General features: G+C 38.4%; 1 protein-coding gene across 1 annotated transcript in view; it reads right to left on the bottom strand.

Annotated features, from left to right (window-relative positions):
* Positions 1–25,001, bottom strand: part of LOC150087800 (voltage-dependent calcium channel type A subunit alpha-1-like) — a 1,442,149-nt gene that overhangs the window by 987,089 nt on the left and 430,059 nt on the right. Inside the window, exon 17 of the mRNA XM_090369204.1 lies at positions 16,582–16,687. Within this exon, the coding sequence (XP_090225330.1) occupies positions 16,582–16,687 (106 nt within the window). The remainder of the gene's footprint in view (positions 1–16,581; positions 16,688–25,001) is intronic.

The raw sequence follows: 25,001 nt of genomic DNA, 5'->3' as shown, positions 1-25,001 counted from the left end.
CGAAGGAATTAAAATGGGGACTCATCAAGCTCCCATCAGGTGCCCAACTCAATAGCAGAGCTCACTCTTGTGCATCAGACAACACAGCAGCAATCTTCATGGTAGAATGTGCTGGTCACACAGGAGCTAGTAGGTGTATAAATTGTCAGGGAAACGGGAAATATATTGTGCAAAAAGGATTGGTGGAAAAGAACCAGGGTATGTGTACCAGAGGTCAAAGTTGATGACGTAGAGCAGATATCATCACTTAAGGGCACAAAAGGTGATATTAGCATTAGCGTTAGTAGAGGCATATGATGTAAGAAAGCAAGCTTATGCAGCATCGGCCAAAAAAAAAAAAAAAAAAAAAAACATGCTACTATTTTAAGCCTCTGTTCATTACAAATACCTGTCCAACTCAGCCTTAAATTTATTTAGGCTATCAACTTCCACAACAGAGGATGGAAGTCTGTTCCACCAACCATCTACCTGCTGGTTAAAGGCAAACTTCCGCACATCTATCCTACATCTGTCTTTCCTCAATTTGAATTTATGCTCTCTCAGGTGATTATTCTGAGCAAGAGGAAGAATCCCATCAGCATGGCACCTCCGTGGCCAGGTGGGCAGGAGTGGCAGTGCGTAGCACATGCTTCTTGATTAGACCGGGGTTCGAGCCCGTGACCACCAAATACGGAGGATGCGAAAAGGTCAGGGAATGACCACCGCATATCCCCGGAGCAATATGGCCTCAGTTGCTAATGCTCCTAAATAACAAACAAAACCATCAGCATTGAGCATGCTCAACCCATTCAAGCCTTTATAGACCTCAATTAGATCACTTCGCAGGTGCCTAGTGTCCAGACACTGTGATTTGCAAAACTTAAGCCTTTCTTCGTAAGAGCAACCCTTTGTTCCATTCACTAATCTTGTTGCCCTTTTCTGTACTCATTCGAACAGAGCAGCCTCTACATCCTTCTTAAAATGAGGCCTCCAGATCTGTATACAGTACTCAAGGTGTGGCCTGACCATTGCCTTATACAAAGGGATAATCACCTCCTTATCAATTCTAGAAAAATTCCTGTATATCATTGACAAGACACCATGAGCTACTCTTGCAGACCATCTATACTGCTAAGAAAACTTCATATCTGCCTGCACAATTACCCCCGGGTCCTCTTCATTCTCTACCCCTGTCAGCTTGGTACTACAGAACTGATACATTATTCTGGGGTTACTGCTTCCCATATGTAGTACTTTACATTTGTCAATGTTAAACTTCATTTGCCACCTTTCAGCCCATCTGCTCAACTTTTCTAGATCCTGTTGCAGCAGTGTACTGTCATTAGTGTCAATAACAACCCTGCCAACCTTCGTATCGTCTGCAAACTTGAACACTAAGCCTGATATACCATCATCGATATTATTTATAAATATAGAAAACAAAAATGGACCCAAGACTAAACCCTGAGGAACTCCACTAATAACATTAGTCCACGATGAGCAGTGTCCATCAATTACCGCTCTCTGTCTTCTCCCACTCAACCATCCCTTTATCCATAGCAGCAATTTGCCTCCAATGCCACACTGCTCCAATTTGTTCAGCAGTCCTCGATGTGCAACAGTATCAAAAGCCTTTCTAAGTTCCAAATATGTGATATCAAAGTTATTCCCTGCACCAGTTCCTTTGTGACCACATCATAGTATCCAATCAAATTGGTCAGGCAAGACTTTCCCTTAACAAAACCATGCTGTGTCTGAGCTATAACTGAAGTCTCATCTAGATGATCCTGCAGTGCTTCTTTAACCAGTGCCTCAATTAATTTTCCTGGAACAGAAGTTAAACTAACAGGTCTATAATTACATGAGTAGCCCTTTGATCCTCCTTTGTGAATTGGGCTCACATTTGCACACCTCCAGTTCACAGGTACCACCCCTGAATCCAAAGAAGCTCTCATAATTATGGCTAAGGGTTTGCTTTCTTCCTTTGCTGCCTCCATTAATATAACTGATTACATCCCATTCACTCCGGGTGCCTTTTTTAGTGTTTTTTCAACAATTTCTCCACCACTTTCCTCTCAATTATTACAAAATCATTTAGGTCACTGCCAGAGTTTAACTCACCTCTGGCATTGCCCTCCCTGAATAACTCCTGATGTGTGAATGTAGATGGAAAATACTCATTTAGTTTGTTAGCCTGAGCAGGATCATCAACAGTTTAAACCATCAATATCCATATTGTACAATATCCATCAATATTATTGTACAAATTGGCACTAATGATGGTAAGTGTAGGAGATACGAAGACTTACTTACCCAGGGGCTCACATCTGGTGAGTATGGGCTTGGCACACCCAGGGTCCTGAGCTGGATATCATCATTCTTCTGTTTCTCGGTGATTCCTTTCTACTTCTCTCTCTCTCTCTCTCTCTCTCAGGGTAACTCTGGCATATTTTTTTTTTTTGGATGGTGAAGCACAGTTCCGGTCAACCCTTCCCTATCTCTTCCATCATCCAGTATGATTGATGACTTTTGGGGTTATGATGAACATCGTGGCGAGATCCAATATTTCTTACATTTCAAGGGTACAGCTCTAAAACGCTGTTCGCAGGCCGGCCGCTAGTTAGTACACCGGACCGAACCTATTGGTAACTCTAGGACGCTTCCGGATCAGCTAGTGTATAATCTTGCTACCTCTACTCTGCCAGATAGTGACTGAAGGGAGCCCGAGTAGTGTGCATGCGGGGAGCATTGTCGGGGCCACGTTATGTTGAGGATATGAGTATATTCTTACCATATGTGTATGCCATATCCAAAAATTTCATTACTTCATACAGCATGTCCCACCCACTTTTTCTTACTATTGAACACACCATGAATTGTCAAACTAATAGAGCAAGCTTATCTGCAAAAAGATCTAAACCTCCCAAGCACTTCCTAATTCAATTCACAAATATACGTGGTCTCAATTCTAATCTCAACGATGTCCATTTCCACTTGCAGTCTGCCAAACCCCATGTACTTTTTGTGACAGAATCTCAGTTATCGGTTGATTCAACTACTGCTCATCTCAGATGCCCAAATTATTCGCTGTATGATTCCTTTCGCCCCAAAGGTGGTACTTGTGCATATGTCCGTTCTGATATTCCCTGTCAGAGACTTGGCAATTTGGAATCTCCTCTCTTTGATCTTCTCTGGCTTAAAATCTCTCTACCTCATTGTGCCAAATTCATCTGTTGTCTCTACCATTCTCCCAACTCCACTAATCACTTTGAGCTCTTTGACTTCCTCTCTTTGCAGCTTAACTTTCTCCAGTCCAACTTTCCTAACAGTGAGGTAATTTTCCTTGGTGATTTTAATATTCACAACTCCAGCTGGCTTCTGTTTTCTAGTCATACCGACCCAGCTGGTCGAGATGCTGAGGCTTTTGCAATTACTAATGACCTAGCACAGATTGTTCACTTACTACAAGAATACCAGATAATCCTAATCATACAACCAATACGCTTGATCTTTTTCTCACAAACAACCCTTCTAAGTACACGGTCGAAGTGAGAGGTCCTTTAGGCACTTCAGATCACAACTTGGTGATCTTCTCCAATGGAAACTTTATCTCATGGCTATTCACAACCTAGTGTTGTTTGGCATTACAAGAATGCAAAATGGGATGACCTGCGAGTCTTCTTTTCTTCTTTTCCTTGGTCAGATTACTGTTTCAAAACTTCTGATGTCAACGTTTGCTCAGATCGTGTCAGTGAAATTATTCTTGCTATAATTCCCGCTCTCTCTTTCAAAACAGTCCAAAAACGTGCCACCACCAGCCAACATCCATTTACTGTCCAACTTCAAACTCACAGAACCAACTTTTCATCTTCCTCGTTTATTCATTTAACTGCCGTTTTCTGGAACAACCTTCCTTCATACGTATTTCCTGAAAATTACAGTCTACAGAAGTTCAAGTCCAATGTCAACAAATATCTTCTTTTGTCTTCTCAACCTCCAACCCATGCACGGTACTAAGTACTATAGGTTCTAATTCCTCTCGTGTTTGGGGTTTACATAAAAAAAAAAAAAAAATAAGCTTCAAGTGTCCTTGCACCATATGGCCAAAAATAATAATAATTTCGATTAATGTTGAAAAAAGTCACGGTTTAGGGTTAAATTTGAAAATTTCTACAATTTGGCGCAGACACCAATGGGGGGGGGGAGTTTATGATGAGAGCCTTGTCAACCATTAACATTTCGCCAAAAGTATACTTTAATTAAATAGTCTGCTAATTCAACTGCAGGCACACTGTGTTAAATACAGTACATGCAGTATATTTCATCAAAAGTATACTTTAATTAAATAGTGTACTAATGGCTAAGGCGCATTTAGGGCTAGAGCCTCAAGCTGCGAACAAATTTAGACTATGTATATAAAGTGCTTAGCATCATAATACACAGCCATTTCTGAATAAACAGAAAATTTTTAAGGTGGCATCGTTTTAGGTTATATCTCATATTGTGAATGCCTTCACAACGAGTTGCCATGATATTGCACTACTTCGAATAAGTAACGCTTCACCTAAGGAGAAGACTAGTGTTACTTATTCTCAGATAGGTACCACCACCCAGACAGCACTGTTTCAGGGCTATTTGGCCCTTCGTCAGTGAGTGGGTAGGTACCCAAGTGATGCAATGATGGCAAAAACAGTTATGAAGTATAACTCCACAATATGAGAGATGCCTGATGGTGTATGATGTATTTAGACTAAGGCGCATTTAGGGCTAGAGCCTCAAGCTGCGAACAAATTTAGACTATGTATATAAAGTGCTTAGCATCATAATACACAGCCAATTTCTGAATAAACAGAAAATTTTTAAGGTGGCATCGTTTTAGGTTATATCTCATATTGTGAATGCCTTCATACCGAGTTGCCATGATATTGCACTACTTCGAATAAGTAACGCTTCACCTAAGGAGAAGACTAGTGTTACTTATTCTCAGATAGGTACCACCACCCAGACAGCACTGTTTCAGGGCTATTTGGCCCTTCGTCAGTGAGTGGGTAGGTACCCAAGTGATGCAATGATGGCAAAAACAGTTATGAAGTATAACTCCACAATATGAGAGATGCCTGATGGTGTATGATGTATTTAGACTAAGGCGCATTTAGGGCTAGAGCCTCAAGCTGCGAACAAATTTAGACTATGTATATAAAGTGCTTAGCATCATAATACACAGCCATTTCTGAATAAACAGAAAACTTTTAAGGTGGCATCGTTTTAGGTTATATCTCATATTGTGAATGCCTTCACACCGAGTTGCCATGATATTGCACTACTTCGAATAAGTAACGCTTCACCTAAGGAGAAGACTAGTGTTACTTATTCTCAGATAGGTACCACCACCCAGACAGCACTGTTTCAGGGCTATTTGGCCCTTCGTCAGTGAGTGGGTAGGTACCCAAGTGATGCAATGATGGCAAAAACAGTTATGAAGTATAACTCCACAATATGAGAGATGCCTGATGGTGTATGATGTATTTAGACTAAGGCGCATTTAGGGCTAGAGCCTCAAGCTGCGAACAAATTTAGACTATGTATATAAAGTGCTTAGCATCATAATACACAGCCATTTCTGAATAAACAGAAAATTTTTAAGGTGGCATCGTTTTAGGTTATATCTCATATTGTGAATGCCTTCACAACGAGTTGCCATGATATTGCACTACTTCGAATAAGTAACGCTTCACCTAAGGAGAAGACTAGTGTTACTTATTCTCAGATAGGTACCACCACCCAGACAGCACTGTTTCAGGGCTATTTGGCCCTTCGTCAGTGAGTGGGTAGGTACCCAAGTGATGCACTGATGGCAAAAACAGTTATGAAGTATAACTCCACAATATGAGAGATGCCTGATGGTGTATGATGTATTTAGACTAATTTAGACTATGTATATAAAGTGCTTAGCATCATAATTTGTTCGCAGCTTGAGGCTCTAGCCCTAAATGCGCCTTAGTCTAAATACATCATACACCATCAGGCATCTCTCATATTGTGGAGTTATACTTCATAACTGTTTTTGCCATCATTGCATCACTTGGGTACCTACCCACTCACTGACGAAGGGCCAAATAGCCCTGAAACAGTGCTGTCTGGGTGGTGGTACCTATCTGAGAATAAGTAACACTAGTCTTCTCCTTAGGTGAAGCGTTACTTATTCGAAGTAGTGCAATATCATGGCAACTCGTTGTGAAGGCATTCACAATATGAGATATAACCTAAAACGATGCCACCTTAAAAATTTTCTGTTTATTCAGAAATGGCTGTGTATTATGATGCTAAGCACTTTATATACATAGTGTACTAATTTAACTTGCAAACTGTGATCTGAAGCAAGGAATAATCACAGGTCATTGGGCTTTTTTTTCCTTTCTCTCTTTCTTTTTGATGTTAAAAACGTTTTTACAGGTGTTATTTGGGAAAAACTTGTTACATTAATTAGAAATCATCACAAAACCCGATGCACATGCGTTGTACTTGTTGCTGCAATGACACAACAAGTACAATTGAGCAGTGACACACTACATTATACCATTTTTTCAGCATAATGATTAATATGTGAGTGACTGTGCGGAAATCTACAGCCCAGCGTTCGAAGGAATATCATGAAAGAAAGTAAGGGAAGTTGGACAGAAATGTGAATCCGAATGAAATTCAACAAGAGTGTTTTGGTATGCCTGGGAGTTCTCAAACTGCACCCAAAAAAAACTCAAGCTGAAATAATGAAGGTATATCGAGAATGGAAGTAAAGGAAATTAGAAATTCAAAATATTCTGAATAATAATGAAATTCAACCACAGAGTTCTACTATGCTTGATACTTGTCAATCACAGAGTTCTACTATGCCCGATACTTATCAGGAATCTAAAACTTCAGCAGAACAAATGAAGGAATATCATGCACGAAAAAAAATAAATGGCTAATAATGAGATTCCTGAAATTATAAATGGCTAATAATGAGATTAGCATTAGCATTAGTAGAGGCATTTGATGCAAGAAAGCAAGCTTATGCAGCATCAGCCAAAAAAAAAAAAAAAAAAAAACCCACTTCCACTTCACCCCTCTGTTCGTTCAAAATACCTGTCCAGCTGAGCCTTAAACTTATTTAGGCTATCAACCTCCACCACAAGGGATGGAAGTCTGTTCCACCAACCAACCACCCACTGGCTAAAGGCAAATTTCCGCACGTCTATCCTACATCTGTCTTTCCTCAATTTGAATTTATGCCCTCTCAGGTGATTTTTCTGAGCTAGAGGAAGAATCCCATCAGCATTGAGCATGCTTAAACCATTCAAGGCTTTATACACCTCTATCAGATCACCTCGCTGGTAGGCGTCTCCGTAGCCAGGTGGGAAGGAGCAGCAGTGCGTAGCACACGCTTCTTGATTAGACCGGGTTCGAGCCCGTCACCACCAAATACGGAGGATGCGGAAAGGTCAGGGAATGACCACCGCATATCCAGGAGCAATATGGCCTTAGTTGCTAATGCTCCTAAAAAACCAAATAACAAACAACAACAAACAACCTCGCTGGTGCCTAGTCTCCAGACACTGTAATTTGCAAAACTTAAGCCTTTCTTCGTAAGAGCACCACTTTGTTCCATTCACTAATCTTGTTGCCCTTCTCTGTACTCGTTCCAGCAGCTCTACATCCTTCTTGAAATGAGGTCTCCAGACCTGTATACAGTACTCTAGGTGTGGCCTGACCATTGCCTTATACAATGGAATAATCACCTCCTTATCCCTGCTGGAAAAATTCCTGTATATCATTGACAATACTCCATGAGCTACTCTTGCAGCCCGTCTGCACTGCTCAGAGAACTTCATATCTGCCTGCACAACCACCCCCAAGTCCCTTTCATTCTGTACCACTGTCAGTGTAGTACCACAGAGTTGATACGTTGCTTTGGGGGTTGCTGTTTCCCATGTGTAGTACTTTACATTTGTCAATGTTAAACTTCATTTGCCACCTCTCAGCCCATCTGCTCAACCTTTCCAGATCCTGTTGCAGCAGCATAGTGTCAGTAGTGTCCTTGACAACCCTGCCAACCTTTGTATCGTCTGCAAACTTGGACATTAAACTTAATATACCATCATCAATATCATTTATAAATACAGAAAACAATAATGGACCCAACACTGAGCCCTGAGGGACTCCACTAATAACATTAGTCCACGATGAGCAGTGTCCATTGATTACCACTCTCTGTCTTCTCCCCCTCAACCACCCCTTTATCCATAGCAGCAATTTGCCTCCAATGTCACACTGCTCCAATTTGTGTAGCAGTCTTCCATGTGCAACAGTATCAAAAGCCTTTCTAAGATCCAAGTATAAAATATCAAAGTTATTCCCTACATCCAGTTCTTTTGTGACTGCATCATAGTATCCAATCAAGTTGGTCAGGCAAGACTTCCCCTTAACAAAACCATGCGGTGTCTGAGCTATAACTGAAGTCTTGTCTAAATGATCCTGCAGTGCTTCTTTAACCAGTGCCTCCATTATTTTTCCTGGCACAGACGTTAAGCTCACAGGTCTATAATTACTTGTGTCAGCCTTTGATCCTCCTTTGTGAATTGGGGTCACATCACATTTGCACATTTCCAGTCTATGGGTACCTCCCCTGAGTCCAAGGAAGCTCTCATAATTATGGCTAACAACAGTAAAGACAGTATGCTACTCCAACTGGATCTAGATAAGTTGGGCAAATGGGCTGAGAAGTGGCAACTGAAGTTTAATATTGACAAATGCAAAGTACTGCATATGGGTAGCAATAACAGAAGAGAAACATACCAACTGTGTGTTTATACCAACTAATGCTACACTCAGGGAAGTGGAAAGTGAAAAGATTTGGGAGTAATTGTACAGTCGATTATGAAATTTTCTGAGCAGTGCAGACGGAATGCCAGGGCAGGTCATGGAGTCTATTCAATGACATATAGGAATTTTGGTAGCAGGGACAGGGAGGTGATTATCCCATTATACAAGGCAATTGTCAAGCCATACCCAGAGTACTGTGTATAGGTCTGGAGGACTCATTTTAAGAAGGATGTAGAGTTGCTAGAACGAGTACAAAGAATTGCAACAAGATTGGTGAGGGGAACAAAGAGATGCTGTTACCAAGAAAGGCTTCAGTTCTGCAAATTGCAGCACCTGGAGAGTAGGCACCTGCGAGGTGATCTGATTGAGGTGTATAAGGGCTTGAATGGGTTGAGCAAGCTGAATGCTGATGGGGTTCTACCTCTTGCTCAGATTAAGAACCTTAGTGGGGACAGATTGAAATTGAGGAAAGACAGTTGTAGAATAGATGTGTGGGAATTTGGCTTTAGCCAGCGAGTAGTTGATTGGTGGAACAGACTTCCATCTTTTGTGGTGGAAATTGATAGCCTAAATAAATTTAAGGCTGAGCTGAACAGGCATTTGGAATGAATGGAGGAGTGAAATGGGTGGGGAGTTTTTTTTTTTTTGGCTTTTTTTGGCTGATGCTGCATAAGCTTTTCTTGCATCATATACCTCTACTAATGCTAATACTAATGCTAATGTTATTACCAGATGAACTTAAAATTATAGAATAGAGATTTGTTACCAAAGAATATGCTGCTAATTTATGTCCGCAAGGGATTCGACTATTTTTAAGAAATAGTTATGTAAATGCCTATAATACAAATGCTATAGTTGCAGATGAAACCCATGAAGTGGTTGTACAAGATTTATACCACGGATATCAAAAATAAAAGTAATAAAATGTCAGTGACTGAAACTGCAGGACTTCCATACATTCTACCATTATTGAAAGGAAAACCGTACATGATTACTACAAATATAGATGTGGTTGATGGATTGGTAAATGGTGCAATTGGTACTTTAGTATATTTCGAATTTGAGGACAACAAAACAGTTAAACAAGTATGGATGAAATTTCCTGAGTCAAAAATAGGACATAACATCCAATCTCGTTATAAACAATATGTGAAAGATAAACATTCATCTAGTCAATCAGTACCTATTATTATTATTATTATTATTATTATTATTATTATTATTAGCCATATGGTGCAAGGAAGCCTGAGGTTTATGCTGCACCAGGCAAAAAAAAATTTCTGAATTCCCCAAAGAGAGAGAGAGAGAAGTAGAAGGGAATTGCCAAGAAGGAGAAGAATGATGATATCCAGCTCAGGACTCTGGGTGTTCCAAGCCCATACTCTCTAGATGTGAGCCCCTAAACCAATCAACTATGGTTCCATTCAAGAACAATAGGAAATTAATATGTAGAAGTGCACAATTCCGTTTAGTATGTGCTTGTGCTTTCACTATATATAAATCTCAAGGAGGGACCTTCAACAAAGTTGTATATAATTATGAAAAAGTTTATCAACAGCAACTTGTATACGCGGCGTTATATCAAGTGACCTCATTGCAAGGTTTATATATTACAAATCCGAACGACGATTTCACATTTCACCCCGGCAAAGCTACTAGTTATATAGAACTTCATTCTGAACTAACCCCGGGGGCTCACATCTGGTGAGTATGAGCTTGTGAGCTTGGCAAACCCAGGGTCCTGAGCTGGATATCATCCTTCTTCTCTTTCTTGGTGATTCCTCTCTCTCTCTCTCTCTCTCTCTCTCTCTCTCTCTCTCTCTCTCTCTCTCTCTCTCTCTCTCTCTCTCTCTCTCTCAGGCTAACTCGGGAATTTTTTTTTGGCTGGTGCAGCATAAGCCTCAGGCTTCCTTGTACCATATGGCTAATAATAATAATAATAATAATAATAATAATAATAATAATAGATCGCTTGAAAAATAATAAGCTACCATCTCTACAGGATGAACTGTAAGATTTCATACAAAGCAGTATATCTATATCGTCAATGAATGTACAAAGTTTACGTGCCCATGTTCGAGTTTTCGAAACGGACACAATCTTACAGCAATCCAAAATATTGATATTAATTGAAACGTGGTTGGATAATGATGAATATATATTACTTAAACCATTCCAACGTGTGACTCAATTTAAAAGGTTGAATGTTCGTAGTGGTGGTGTTGTGATATATCAACATGAAGGTTCAACTATCATCAGTACACCACGTATCTTTGCACAACATAATAGCAGCAATGTGACAGCAGTATCAGATGAAATTGGAGACATTTGTGGATTTTTGTGCAAATTCAATAGTGAATCTATTTTCATCGTTGCCATATACAGTGCATTACTCCAGGGATGTCTTTAGATATAATTCAAAAATTCATAAACAAGAATTATTTTTTCCACTAAAGGTGCAAAATTATTGGAAGAGCCACTGGATCGCATACCTATAGTTCTCGCTATAGGCATGCTCGAGTTCATGTTCGAGTTTTCGAAACGGACACAATCTTACAGCAATCCAAAATATTGATATTAATTGAAACGTGGTTGGATAATGATGAATATATATTACTTAAACCATTCCAACGTGTGACTCAATTTAAAAGGTTGGATGTTCGTAGTGGTGGTGTTGTGATATATCAACATGAAGGTTCAACTATCATCAGTACACCACGTATCTTTGCACAACATAATAGCAGCAATGTGACAGCAGTATCAGATGAAATTGGAGACATTTGTGGATTTTTGTGCAAATTCAATAGTGAATCTATTTTCATCGTTGCCATATACAGTGCATTACTCCAGGGATGTCGTTAGATATAATTCAAAAATTCATAAAAAAGAATTATTTTTTCCACTAAAGGTGCAAAATTATTGGAAGCGCCACTGGATCGCATACCTATAGTTCTCGCTGGTGATTTCAATCTAGAATTAAATTCTGAGGCTGGAAAGAAGTTTTATAAATTTATGAAAGATGTTTTCAATTTAGATATTAAGTCAAATACTTAAGTAAATACTACACGTTATGGAACAACAATCGATTGAGTATTCACTAGGGAATTAAAATCATTTGAGTGTCAAAATTATATATCTTATTTCAGTTACCATAGCCCAATAATTTTAGTGTTATTATAATATATTTTATACGAATTATTTCATTGTACACTAGTACAATGAAACTAGTACTTGAAATAAAGGCATTAAAGCCACTAGTACAATGAAAAATTCCATTCATTGTATTTCATTGTACTGAAATTATTTTTTCAATAAAAATAATGCAGCAATATTTTTTTTATTTATTTTACTGTATCAGTTTGATAATGTTTTATTTTACTGTAACAATTTCATAATGAGTTCCTGCAATAAAAATGTTTTTAAAGGCTGCCACTGTGACATTATCAGTGACACTATCCACCTCACAATAGAGCGGCAACAACTCATTATGTACCTGGTACATGATTTTTTTTTCAAAGTTTGCGTTCAAGAAACTTCATAAATTATAAAAAATTGGCAAATATTTTCAGAAATAGATGACTGAAACTATCTGGATGTAAAAGCAATTAAAAACTTGTAAAACTTTGTGTAAATTTAATCCATTACCAGGCACATTAAAAATATAATGGTAGTCACGATGGTAGACTTTTTTTCGGCATTCTTAAGCTTGAAATAAAGGCATTAAAGCCACCTTTACTTTAAATCTATCATGAACACAACAGTGAAATATTCATTTTTTTACATTAAAATACATATTACCCCCCCCTCCATTGTGCTTTTTATTACACATTTTTTATTCTCACATTTGGGTGTTATTATTATTATTATTATTATTATTATTATTATTAGCTGTATGGTGCAAAGAAGCCCGAGGCTTATGCTGCACCAGCCAAAAAAAAAATTCCCGAGTTACCCTAAGAGAGAGAGAGAGAAGTAGAAGGGAATCACCAAGAAAGAGAAGAATGATGATATACAGCTCAGGACCCTGGGTGTGCCAAGCCCATATTCACCAGATGTGAGCCCCTGGGGTTAATCTTTGCTGTTCGTGAGTGCAATTTGAGAAAAACAAAAGCAGAAAGAAATCTGCAACCCAGGCATCATCATCTTGATGATGCCCAGTCACCACAGTGACTGGGCATCACCAAGATGCTTTTTTGAAATCAAAGAGTGTACTAATATTTGTCCTTAAGTGGATACTAGATGCTGCTAATTTCAAATTCTTCGCTTGATAATTATATACAAAAACTGGCTTCACAAAAGTCTAACAAAAACGTTCCTTTATTATTATCTCTTATTTTTTTATAAACTTCTTCTATAAGAAAAGAATTAATGATATGGATCAAAAGTCAAATCAATAATCAAGGAAAATTAAAATTCACATTGACATCACTTCAATGAATATTTTAAAATTAGATTTCCTTCAGTGGCCAGTGGACATTTTCCAACAACACCGGCCAGTGAAGCATTAACATAAATGTAACATATAGCGATTTTAATAATTACGATTATCAAAATATGTTAGGCACAGGAAGAAGTTCAATAAAATTGAGCCTTTAATAAAAAAAAAAAAAAAAACCTAATAAAAAACTTTTAATAAAATAATATTGAGCAAACCTTTGACTTATAATCATCCAATTCATATTGGTGGACAATGCAATGTTGAGTTAGTGTTGTGTGACATCAGCACTAGGAAAGGGAAAATGAGAGTAGGCGTGGTATAGGCCTAATGAATCTGATGTATAATGAGCAATTGTGCAGGAGTGCATCAGTAAATCAGATTGTCTTATAATGGGGATTTTAACTTTCCAGATATTGACAGGAACTTATGGATTGTCATTTTCAGACTAACAAAACTTTTGTGGATTTATTGGATGATTGTTTTCTACAGCAACATGTTCGAAAGGCAACCAGAGGGAGCAATACTCTTGATCTGATTATCAGCACTGATTCTTCATGTGTTAAGAATCTACAGGTAAAGGAACCACTACGGTGGTAGTGATTACAGTGTACTGATGTGGGATTTACTTAAAGATTTAACTACCATCAGAGGTAAGGGAAAGGGTTTTTCTTTAATAACGGTGACTACAGTGGTCTCAGAGAATTTTTAAATTCTATTCAGTGGGATCAACTGATGACGTTACCAATGGTGAATTCTAAATTGGAAGCCTTCAAGGACTTAATCTTGGAGGGTACTAGGCTTTTCATACCAACTAAGAAATACTATTCAAAGTTTAGGCCTAAATGGAGGTCAGATGAATTACTACAGCTTGTGGCAGAGAAAAAAAATGCATGGGATGTATATAAATTATCACATGACATAGAATCCTATGGCAGATATAAGCTAGTCTGCAATCAAGTCATAAATTAGGTTAGGCAAGCGAAGGCAGATTACAAGTAATGTTTAGTTAGGATGCAAAGAAAAACAGCAAAGAGTTCTTTACTTATGTAAATTGTAGAAGGAACAGGATGAATCAGATTGGCCCACTTAACATAGATGGTTTGACTATTGATGTTCATGCTCAGGTAGCTGACAAACAATGAGTATTTTGCATCTACATTTACACATGAGGAGTTCTTCAAGAAGGGGAATGCCAGAAGTTTTTCAAACTCTAACAGGGAGCTAAGTGATTTTGTAATAACTGAGAGCAAATTGGAGAAGAAATTGTTGAAATTAAATATAAGGAAAGCACCTGGGGTGGATGGGATCTATCCAGGTATATTAAAGGAGGCAGCAAAGGAAGTAAGCAAACTCTCACCCTTAATTATGAAATATTTCTTGGACTCAAGGGAGGTCCCCATGGACTGGAGATGTGCAAATGTGTCCCCAATTCACAAAGGGGAGGATCAAAGGGTGACATGGGTAATTACAGACCTGTTAGCCTGACTTTTGTTCCAAGGAAAATAATGGAGTCACTGGTTAATGAAGCGATGCAGCATCATCTAGACAAGACTGCAGTTATTGTTCAGATACAGCATGGGTTTGCTAAGAGGAAGTCTTGTCTGACAAATATGATTGGATACTACAATGTGGTCACAAAGGAATTGGATGCAAAGAATAATTTTGATATCATATACTTGGATTTTAGGAAAGCTTTTGGTACTGTGGCACATGGAAGACTACTATAAAAATTGGAGCAGTATGGCATTAAGGGCAAGTTGCGACAATGGATAAAAGGATGGTTGAGTGGGAGAAGACAGAGAGTGGTTATCAATGGACACTGCTCTTCATGAACTAATGTTATTAGTGGAGTCCCCGAGGGTTTGGTAATGAGCCCATTGTTGTTTTTGGTATTTATGAATGATATTAATGAAGGTATATCAGGGGTAATGTCCAAGTTGACAGGATTTGGAAAAGTTGGTCAGATGGGCTGAGAGGTGGCAACTGAAGTTTAACATTGACAAATGTAAGTACTGCATATGGGTAGCAGTAACCCCAGAGTAACATATCAAGTGGGTGGTACTACACTCAGAGTAGGGGAGAATGAAACAGACCTGGGGGTAATTGTGCAGTCAGATATGAAGTTTTCTGAGCAATGCAAAAATGGCTGCAAGAGTAGCTCACAGTGTCTTGTCAATGATATATGGGAATTTTGCTAGCAGGGAGCGGGTGATTATCCTCTTATATAAGGCCTCTTGTACAATGTCCTCTTGTATAATGTATACAGGTCTGGAGGTCTCAGTTTAGGACAGATGTAGAGCTGCTGGAACGAGTACAGAGAATGGCAATGAGATTGGTCAGTGGAACAAAGGGTTGGTGTTACCAAGAAAGGCTTAAGTTCTGCAAATAGCAGCTACTGGAGACTAGGCACCTGCAAGGTCATCTAATTGAGGTGTATACGGCCTTGAATGGATTGAGCAAGCTCAATGCTAATGGGATTCTTCCTCTTGCTCAGACTACTCACCTGAGAGGGGAATAAATTCAAATTGAGGAAAGACAACTGTAGAATAGATGTGCAGAAATTCTCCTTTAGCCAATGGGTGGTTGATAGTTGGAACAAACTTCCATCTATTGCAGTGCAGGTTGGCAACTTAAATAAGTTCAAGGCAGAACTAGACAAACATTTGGAGTTTTTTTTTTTGGCTGATATTATATAAGCTTGCTTTCTTGCATCATATGCCCTACTAATGCTAATGATTTATTTTACTGTAATACTGCTTAATTATTCCTCTAATATATATATGTATTTATTTTTATGATATATTAAACTATACTGTCTCTTTTCTTAACATTTTTTTTTCTTCATTTCTAGAGTACAGGGCAAAGTTTTTGCCCTGTTTAAATAAAAAAAATCATAATAAAAACAGGGTAAAGTTCTTGCCCTGTTTTTATTATGATTTTTCTTTGTTTAAATTTTTTTCTCAGATTCTAGGAGTAAAAACTCATTATTGCCTCAGTTATAGTCATTAGCATCTAGTCACCCTATATTTGTGGAATTCACAATATGGTCAGAGAAGCTGCCAAACAGTCCTTTAATATTTTTTGTTTCCAATTTAGTTTAATACATTTAAATGTTTAATTTTTCAGATCTTTTTCTTGTTTAATAAACAGCTCAGCATCTCAGAGCTGCATCACAAATGTAAAACAAAATAATTATTGCATTCTTACATACAAATTACTAGTAGAAATTTGATTACTGGAACTCATGCAAAGTTGGGTATTTCAACAAGTAAATAAAAAAATATTTTCCATATAGAACTCACGGATTAGTTGGTGACAGTATAAACATGGAAGAATAGGGCAGCATTGGTTTGGGTCCAGTAATTTCAACATTCTTGTTTTCTTCCTCTTCCTTGTTAACTTCATCTTCTGAAATCCAAAACAAGCACATCTTCCAACTTAAACTTATCCATATATGCATAAATTTTTAAAATATACACAGTGAATTATAAAATTAAATAACTAACAATTTTTGTTAATATTTACAGAAAGTTGAGTTCTGTATGCATTTGAAGGGACATACAGTGAAACTAGTAAATCAGTCACTTAAAAATCCTATAAATCTCTCATTTAGAAATACAGAATTCTCAATAATCTGACACTTAAAAAATTGTCACCTCCATAGCTAGGTGGAGGAGCAGCAGTGCATAGCATATGCTTCTTGATTAGACTGGGGGTTGAGCCCGTGACCACCAAATATAGAGGATGCAGAAAGGTCAGGGAATGACCGCTGCAATATCCCTGGAGAAATATGGCCTTAGTTGCTAATACTCCTAAAAACCAAAAACAAACAAACAAACTTAAAAAATTCTAATAATCTAGAAATAATTTGACAAGTCTTGCTTTCCACCGAGTGCTGTTGTATTGTCAATTATAAATCATAAACAGCCATGGGAACCTTTCCTGTAACTTCTTGATATCATTAAAAATCCTTGATGTACAGCTCTCAGTAGTTGCTCCTAATAATAATTGACAGATACCATCAATCAAATTAAAAATGAGATTAGTTTCTCACAGTGAAGTTTTTTATATTTTTACACTGATCTCTCTACATTTTCAAAGAGCAAAGCAAGTTTTTTTTAATTTTTTTAAGATAAAACAATTATTATTATCACAAGGCTTATAATGTGATGCTAATAATGTTTCACTAACTTTAGAATTTATTATTTTTTTAATAACTTGTACCAATAACTTTGCTGTCAAGAATTTTTTAATTGTGGGCCCTGAAAAAGAGATTTTGTAGGTTACTACTTATTTAATATACACAGAACATCTGTATTGTTTGAATTTTGCCACCATTGTTATAGCATTATAAAGTGTATGGTAGAGGAATTCTAGTGTTTTAATTGTGATAAATAGGTAGCTCTAAAGTTTTAATCATGTAGGTTGGCATTAGTGTTATTTTATTATATATTATAATTAACTTGTAAATTTCAAGCATAATGGTATAGCATAATACATGTAACACAAACTTGGAAGCATGATACTATTATTTTTGCATAACTGGTGGATTGAAATAGGATTATTATTGCATCTATCATTGCAACTTCAGGTATTTATGAATGATACTACAATGTGGTATGAATGATACTAAATTTTTAGAATTCGAAGTGTAGTTATTGTGATTCTACGATCATATTGGTAAATTTGTTACTTATCAATTATAATTGCTAAAGGAACCACATTCAACTCCTTAAGCTGTCAATATTTATTTTTTTCTTTATAGCAATAAGATTCAAATTTTGTCGCCATATTTAGTGTCTGGTGTTCTAATAGATCCTTTTTTTTTTAAATGAAAACCCCAAACATGAAAGATATTAGATTAGAACCTGTAGTACTTAGTACTGTGCATGGATTGAAGGCTAATAGGCCTCCATAGCTAAGTGGTCATGAGCGGGAATGCAGTAGCACATGCTCTTTGAGTAGACCGGGGTTCAAGCCAATCTGCCAACCCGCACTGGACCAGTATGGCAGATTATGGTCCATTTCCCTCAGCATGAATTGTTGAGGAGGCTTCCATCCTGCAGTGGGTTGATAATGGCTGCAGTTTTTTTTTTATGGATTGAAGGCTGAGAATATGAAAGAAGATACTTGTTAACATTTGAATTGAACATCTGAAGATTGTAATTTTTAGGAAATACATATGAAGAAGGTTGTTCCAGAAAATGGAAGTTGAATGAATAAATGAGGAAGAAAAAAAAAGTTGATTCTATGAGTTTGAAGTAGGACAGTAAAGGAAAGTTGACTGGTTGTGGCACATGTTCGGACTGCTATGGAAGAGAGGGGGGAAATTATAGAAGCCAATTCAGAACAGTACCCATGGAAATATCTAGAGAAAAGGCATACAGCAGAAACAGAACATCTATGAGAAGAGAGTGGAAAACCTCTGTTAGAGATTAGTCATTAATTAACCTAACTGCCCTTTTCTGAATGGAATCTAGAAGCCTGAGATACCCCATATGTGAGAACAATATTTCATGGTAGAGTGGATTTGCAATATGTATAGAGTGAAGAGGAGTTTGGAAGAAAAGTAACGCAGGAAGTAAAAAAGAGAAAACCCAGTTTTTTGGTGCAGAGGAAGCAACATTTGTAAGGTGCTTATGCCAAGAGAGATTAGAAGTCAGAGTAATCCCCAATAGAGATATATGATCTTGCCTATAAATTGGAGTGACACCAAAGACAAGCATAGGAGAAGAAGAATTCTTTTTGTGAGATATAAGACACGACTGAGTTTCAGAATAATTGAAATCAAATAAGCTATGTTTACCACCTTAAAGAATTACCTCAAGATCAGCATTTTGAAGGATTGGTAGGGATATTCGAGAAGTTAAAACTGTTTGTGCAGGTAACGTTTCTTAAACTGGAAGGTGGAATGTAATGTGCTATAATCAGCAAAACTATGGATAGGCTTTCCATTAAATGGAAGAGACTCATCAGCATTAGTTGAGACATATGAAGCAAGCTTATAAAGCTTATACAGCATCAGCCAAAAAACAAACAAACTTCCCATCTAACTCATCCAGTCATTCCAAATGTTTGTCTAGTTCAGCCTTAAATTTATTTAAGCTGTCAATTTCCACAACAACAGATGGGAGTCTGTTCCAGCAATCAACTACTCGCTGCTAAAGGCAAACTTCCGCACATCTATTCTAAAACTGTCTTTTCTCAATTTGAATCTATGCCCCCTCAGAGTTTTAATCTGAGCAAGCGGATGTATCCCGTCACCATTTAGCCTATTGAAACCATTCAAGGCCTTATGCACCTCAGTCAGATCACCTCGAAGGTGCATAGCCTCCAGATGCTGCAACTTGCAGAATTTAGTCTTTCTTCGTAAGCGCACCCCTTTGTTCCTCTCACCAATCTTGTTGCCCTTCTCTGTACTCATTCTAGCAACTCTACATCCTTCCTAAAATGAGACCTCCATCCCTGTATGCAGTACTCAAGGTGTGACCTGACTATTGCCTTATACAAAGGGATAATCACCTTCTTGTCTCTGCTAGCAAAATTCCTCTATATATCATTCAAAAAACTCCATGACCTGCTCTGCCAGCCCATCTGCACTGCTCACAGAACTTCATATCTGACTGTACAATTACCCTGAAGTCTTTTTCATGCTCCACCTCCATGAGTGTAGTACCACACAGTTGGTATGTTTCTCTTGGGTTAATGCTATCCATATGCAGTACTTTGCATTTGTCAATGTTAAACTTCAGTTGCCACATTAGCATTAGCATTAGTAGAGGCAGTACTTTGCATTTGTCAATGTTAAACTTCAGTTGCCACTTTAGCATTAGTAGAGGCATATGATGCAAGAAAGCTGGCTTATTCAGCATCAGCCAAAAAAAAAAAAAAAAAAAAAACACAACCACTTATCCCATTTCTCCCCTCCATTCGTTCGAAATACCTGTCCAGCTGAGCCTTAAATTTGTTTAGGCTATCAACTTCAACAACAAGTGATGGAAGTCTATTCCACAAACCAAATGCCCGCTGGCTAAAGGCAAATTTCCGCACATCTATCCGACATCCGTCCTTCCTCAATTTCAATTTATGCCCTCTCAGGTGATTATTCTGAGCAAGAGGAAGAATCCCATCGGCATTGAGCATGCTCAAGCCATTCAAAGCCTTATACACCTCTATCAGATCACCTCGCCGATGCCTAGTCTCCAGATGCTGTAATTTGCAAAACTTAAGCCTTTCTTCGTAAGAGCAACCCTTTGTTCCATTCACTAATCTTGGTGCCCTTCTCTGTACTCGATCCAGCAGCTCTACATCCTTCTTGAAATGAGACCTCCAGACCTGTATACAGTACTCAAGGTGTGGCCTGACCAATGCCTTATACAAGGGAATAATCACATCCCTATCCCTGCTAGAAAAATTACTGTATATCATTGACAAGACACCATGAGCTACTCTTGCAGCTCGTCTGCACTGCTCAGAGAACTTCATATCTGCCTGCACAATTACCCCCAGGTCCTTTTCATTTTCTACCACTGTCAGCGTAGTACCACAGAGTTGATACGTTGATTTGGGGTTACTGTTTCCCATATGTAGTACTTTACATTTGTCAATGTTAAACTTCATTTGCCACCTCTCAGCCCATCTGCTCAACCTTTCCAGATCCTGTTGCAGCAGCATAGTGTCAGTAGTGTCCTTAACAACCCTGCAAACCTTTGTATCGTCTGCAAACTTGGACATTAAGCTTGATATACCATCATCAATATCATTTATAAATACAGAAAACAACAATGGACCCAACACTGAACCCTGAGGAACTCCACTAATAACATTAGTCCACGTTGAGCAGTGTCCATTGATTACCACTCTCTGTCTTCTGCCACTCAACCATCCCTTTATCCATAGCAGAAATTTGCCTCCAATGCCACATTGCTCCAATTTGTGCAGCAGTCTTCCATGCGCAACAGTATCAAAAACCTTTCTAAGATCGAAATATATAATATCAAAGTTATTCCCTGCATCCAGTTCTTTTGTGACTACATCATAGTATCCAATCAAATTGGTCAGACAAGACCTGCCCTTAACAAAACCATGCTGTGTCTGAGCTATAACTGAATTCTTGTCTAGATGATCCTGTGGTGCTTCTTTAACCAGTGCCTCCATTAATTTTCCTGGAACCGAAGTTAAACTAACAGGTCTATAATTACTTGTGTCAGCCTTTGATCCTCCTTTGTGAATTGGGGTTACATTTGCACATCTCCAGTCTATGGGAACCTCCCCTGAGTTCAAAAAAGCTCTCATAATTATGGCTAGGTGTTTGCTTACTTCCTTTGCTGCCTCCTTTAATATAACTGGATAGATCCCATCCACCCCGGGATGGGATCTATCCAGTTATATTAAAGAGGATTATGTTTATCCTCAACAATTTCTCCTCCACTTTCCTCTCAGTTATTAGAAAATCATCTAGCTCACTGCCAAGGTTTACTTCACCTACGACATTCCCCTTCCTGAATAACTCCTCATGTGTGAATGTAGATGCAAAATACTCGTTTAGACTGTTAGCCACCTGAGCAGGATCCTCAACTGTTGAACCATCAACATCCAGTGGACCAATCTGATTCATCCCTTTCCTTCTTGAGTTTAAATAGGTAAAGAACTCTTTTCTGTTTTTCTTTGCATCCTTTGCCAAGGATTTCTCATAATCTGCTTTTGCCTGCCTAATCTCCTTTGTGACTTGGTTACAGACCAACTTATATCTATCATAGGCTTCCATGTCACCCATTAATTTGTATGTATCCATGCATTTTTCTTCTCTGCCATATATCTCATTAGTTCATCTGACAACCATTTAGGCCTGAACCTTGAACAATATTTCTTAGTTGGTATGTAAAGCCTGGTAGCTTCCAAGATTAGTTCCTTGAATGCTTCCTATTTTGAATTTGCTGTTAGTAACATCATCAGTTGGTCCCACTGTATAGAATTTAAATACTGTCTCAGACCATCATAGTCGCCTTTACAAAAGCAAAAACCCTTCCCTTTACCTCTGATGGTAGTTACCTCCTTGAGTAAATCCCACTTCAGCACACTGTGATCACTGCCACCTAGTGGTTCCTTTATCTGCAGATTCTTAATGCATGAAGAATCACTACTGATAATCAGATCAAGAGTATTACTCCCTCTAGTTACCTTCTGAACATGCTGGTGTAGAAAACAATCATCCAATAAATCCACAAAAGCCTTGCTAGTGTGTGAGTGACCAACCCACAAATTCCAGTCAATATCTGGGAAATTAAAATTCCCCATTATAAGACTCTCTGATTTACTGGCCCATTCTATTATCCTGTACAGTATCTTATTATACTCATCAGAGTCATTAGGCCTATAGCACACTCCTACTCTCAATTTTGATCTCACAATGCTTACGTTACACCAAACTGACTCGACACTGCCCTGTCCATCGATGTCGACTGGCTTCACTTCCTTGGATTTTATGTGTTTCTTAACTAATAGCATAACCCCTCCTCCCTTCCTATCCTGTCTATCCTTTCTGTAGACATTGTACTCCCCAAATTCCAGTTCTGCATTCCTTATATCTGTGTGACACCACGTCTCTGATATCCCAACAATACCTGCCTTTGATGTTTTGAGCAATACCTCAAATTCATCAAATTTATTTACTAAACTCCTAGCATTGGTGTACACGCAAGTATACATGCACCTGTTTCTATTCTTAGCTACCCTAACACAACCCATGTGTTTACTTGTACTGCAATGACTCCCAGCAGTCTCTGAAATACCCTGCATCTTGTTTTCCAGGCTTCTGCTCATTCCAATAGAAGCAGGGCAAGAATCTCTTTCACCTCTGCCAGCGGCTACTGTTAATCTATTAGTCTTTGTCTCCCCCCAAGCTAGCAGTTTTCCGACTCACCTAACACTGCCTCGATAGCATCAGCAAATATTCTTGCACCCTTTCTATTTAAGTGTATCCCATCCCTGTAGAAGCAGTCTCTCCTGTTAACAAGTACAGTCCAGGCTGAAAAAAATTCTACCCCTTGAGCCTTGCACAATCTTTCCAGCGCTGAATTGATCGACAAGGCTCTCATCATATACTCCCTCCTATAGTATCTGGGCAGAATTGCAGACACTTTCAAATTCAACCCTAATTCACGGCTTTTTTTCAACAGTGACCTCTACTTGTTAAGTAATTTCGCTGGTTTCCTACTCTTAATATCATTAGTGCCAACATGTACAACTATATCACCTTTTGTGCCCTTAAAAGATGATATCCGCTCTACAACGTCATCAACCTTTGCCCCTGGCAAACATACCCTGGTCCTGTTCCACCTATCCTTTTTACAAAGCATGTTCCACGTTTCCCTGACCATAGAGTCACCAACAACTACTAGTTCCTGTGGGACCAGCGCATTCTGCTTTGGGGGTTGCCGCTGTGTTGCGTGATGACCAAGTGCAAGCTCTGGCACTGATGTGGGCAGCTGAGAGCTTGATGGGCCCCCCTCAATATAGATCCTTCGAGGGCATCCACCCTGTCCTTCAAGCTCTTATATAGGCCCATAATGCTGAGTTGTCGCCTGATTTCGTTACACTCCTTGCATCGCACAGACACAAAGACATCCCCCATGGCAATATCATGTCCCGTACCCGATTGCTCCACAAACATCATGCAAGCAATGCATTTTAAAAGGCTGTGATTCAGAGGCCAACTGCCCCCCCCCCCTCAGTTTTCCTCTGAGCCACAGCACTCCCATTAGCTTGAGTCTTTTGCTTTGCTGCTCTGGTCTGAGTCATGATTTCGATTTAATTTCAATTTCAGTAAAAGTAAAGTGCAGCCATTATCAACCCACTGCAGAATGGAAGCCTCCTCAACAATTCATGCTGAGGGAATTTCAGTAGAAAATTAAAACCCTCAACTTGTATCCCAACAGAATTATAATGCTATATATATTTTTCAGTATCAATTATTATCTGAGTTCCGTTTATATAACTTCCGTATCAAGTTATGTATTAATTAATTATGTTATGTTTGTAATCTAAGTCGTTATATGTATTTAGTTAAAAGTACAATTTAATTGACAACGAAGTTTAACAAAATTAATTAATAGATTTTACTGATTAATTGACAATATTATATTATATACTGTACTAACGCTATCGTTCGGGATATACGTTGTATTGTATAACAATGGCGGCAAGTTACGAATGGTAACTACGGACACTTAAGTATTAATTAACTTCCAAATCTCGCTGTCTCAATTCATATCAATTCAAGATATGTCATCGACATATCTCTTCCACACCTGTACCGGTGGGGGAGGGAGTGCCCATCAACATTCTATTTTCAAACTTGTCCATAGCCAAATTGGCTATAACCGCACTAATGGGTGAAGTCATGGCCACTCTGCAGACCTGCTGATACATAATATTCCTAAAAACCATAGTGGTGCTAGATATATACAAACTGATTCCTTTACAAATGTTGTCACAGTCAAAGCTGCCCTATCTTTCAAAGTACGATCACTTCCCATGCACAATCCAAACCATGTTCAATGGGTGTACAGGTGAACAAGGAACTAATGTCAAAGGACACCATAATTTCCTCCTCTTTTATCCCCTGAGTTCTCACAAACTGTAAAAAATCACTACTATTCTTAATGGTAATGTCCAATAGCCCTACCATCTGGGGGGGGGGAGTATGAACTCCACCAAAAAC

This window comes from Mastigoproctus giganteus, chromosome 3 (assembly GCF_048544385.1).
Source record: "Mastigoproctus giganteus isolate SK-2022 chromosome 3, ASM4854438v1, whole genome shotgun sequence".
NCBI lineage: Eukaryota > Metazoa > Arthropoda > Arachnida > Uropygi > Thelyphonidae > Mastigoproctus > Mastigoproctus giganteus.
This window is presented reverse-complemented; position numbering and strand designations above follow the sequence as displayed.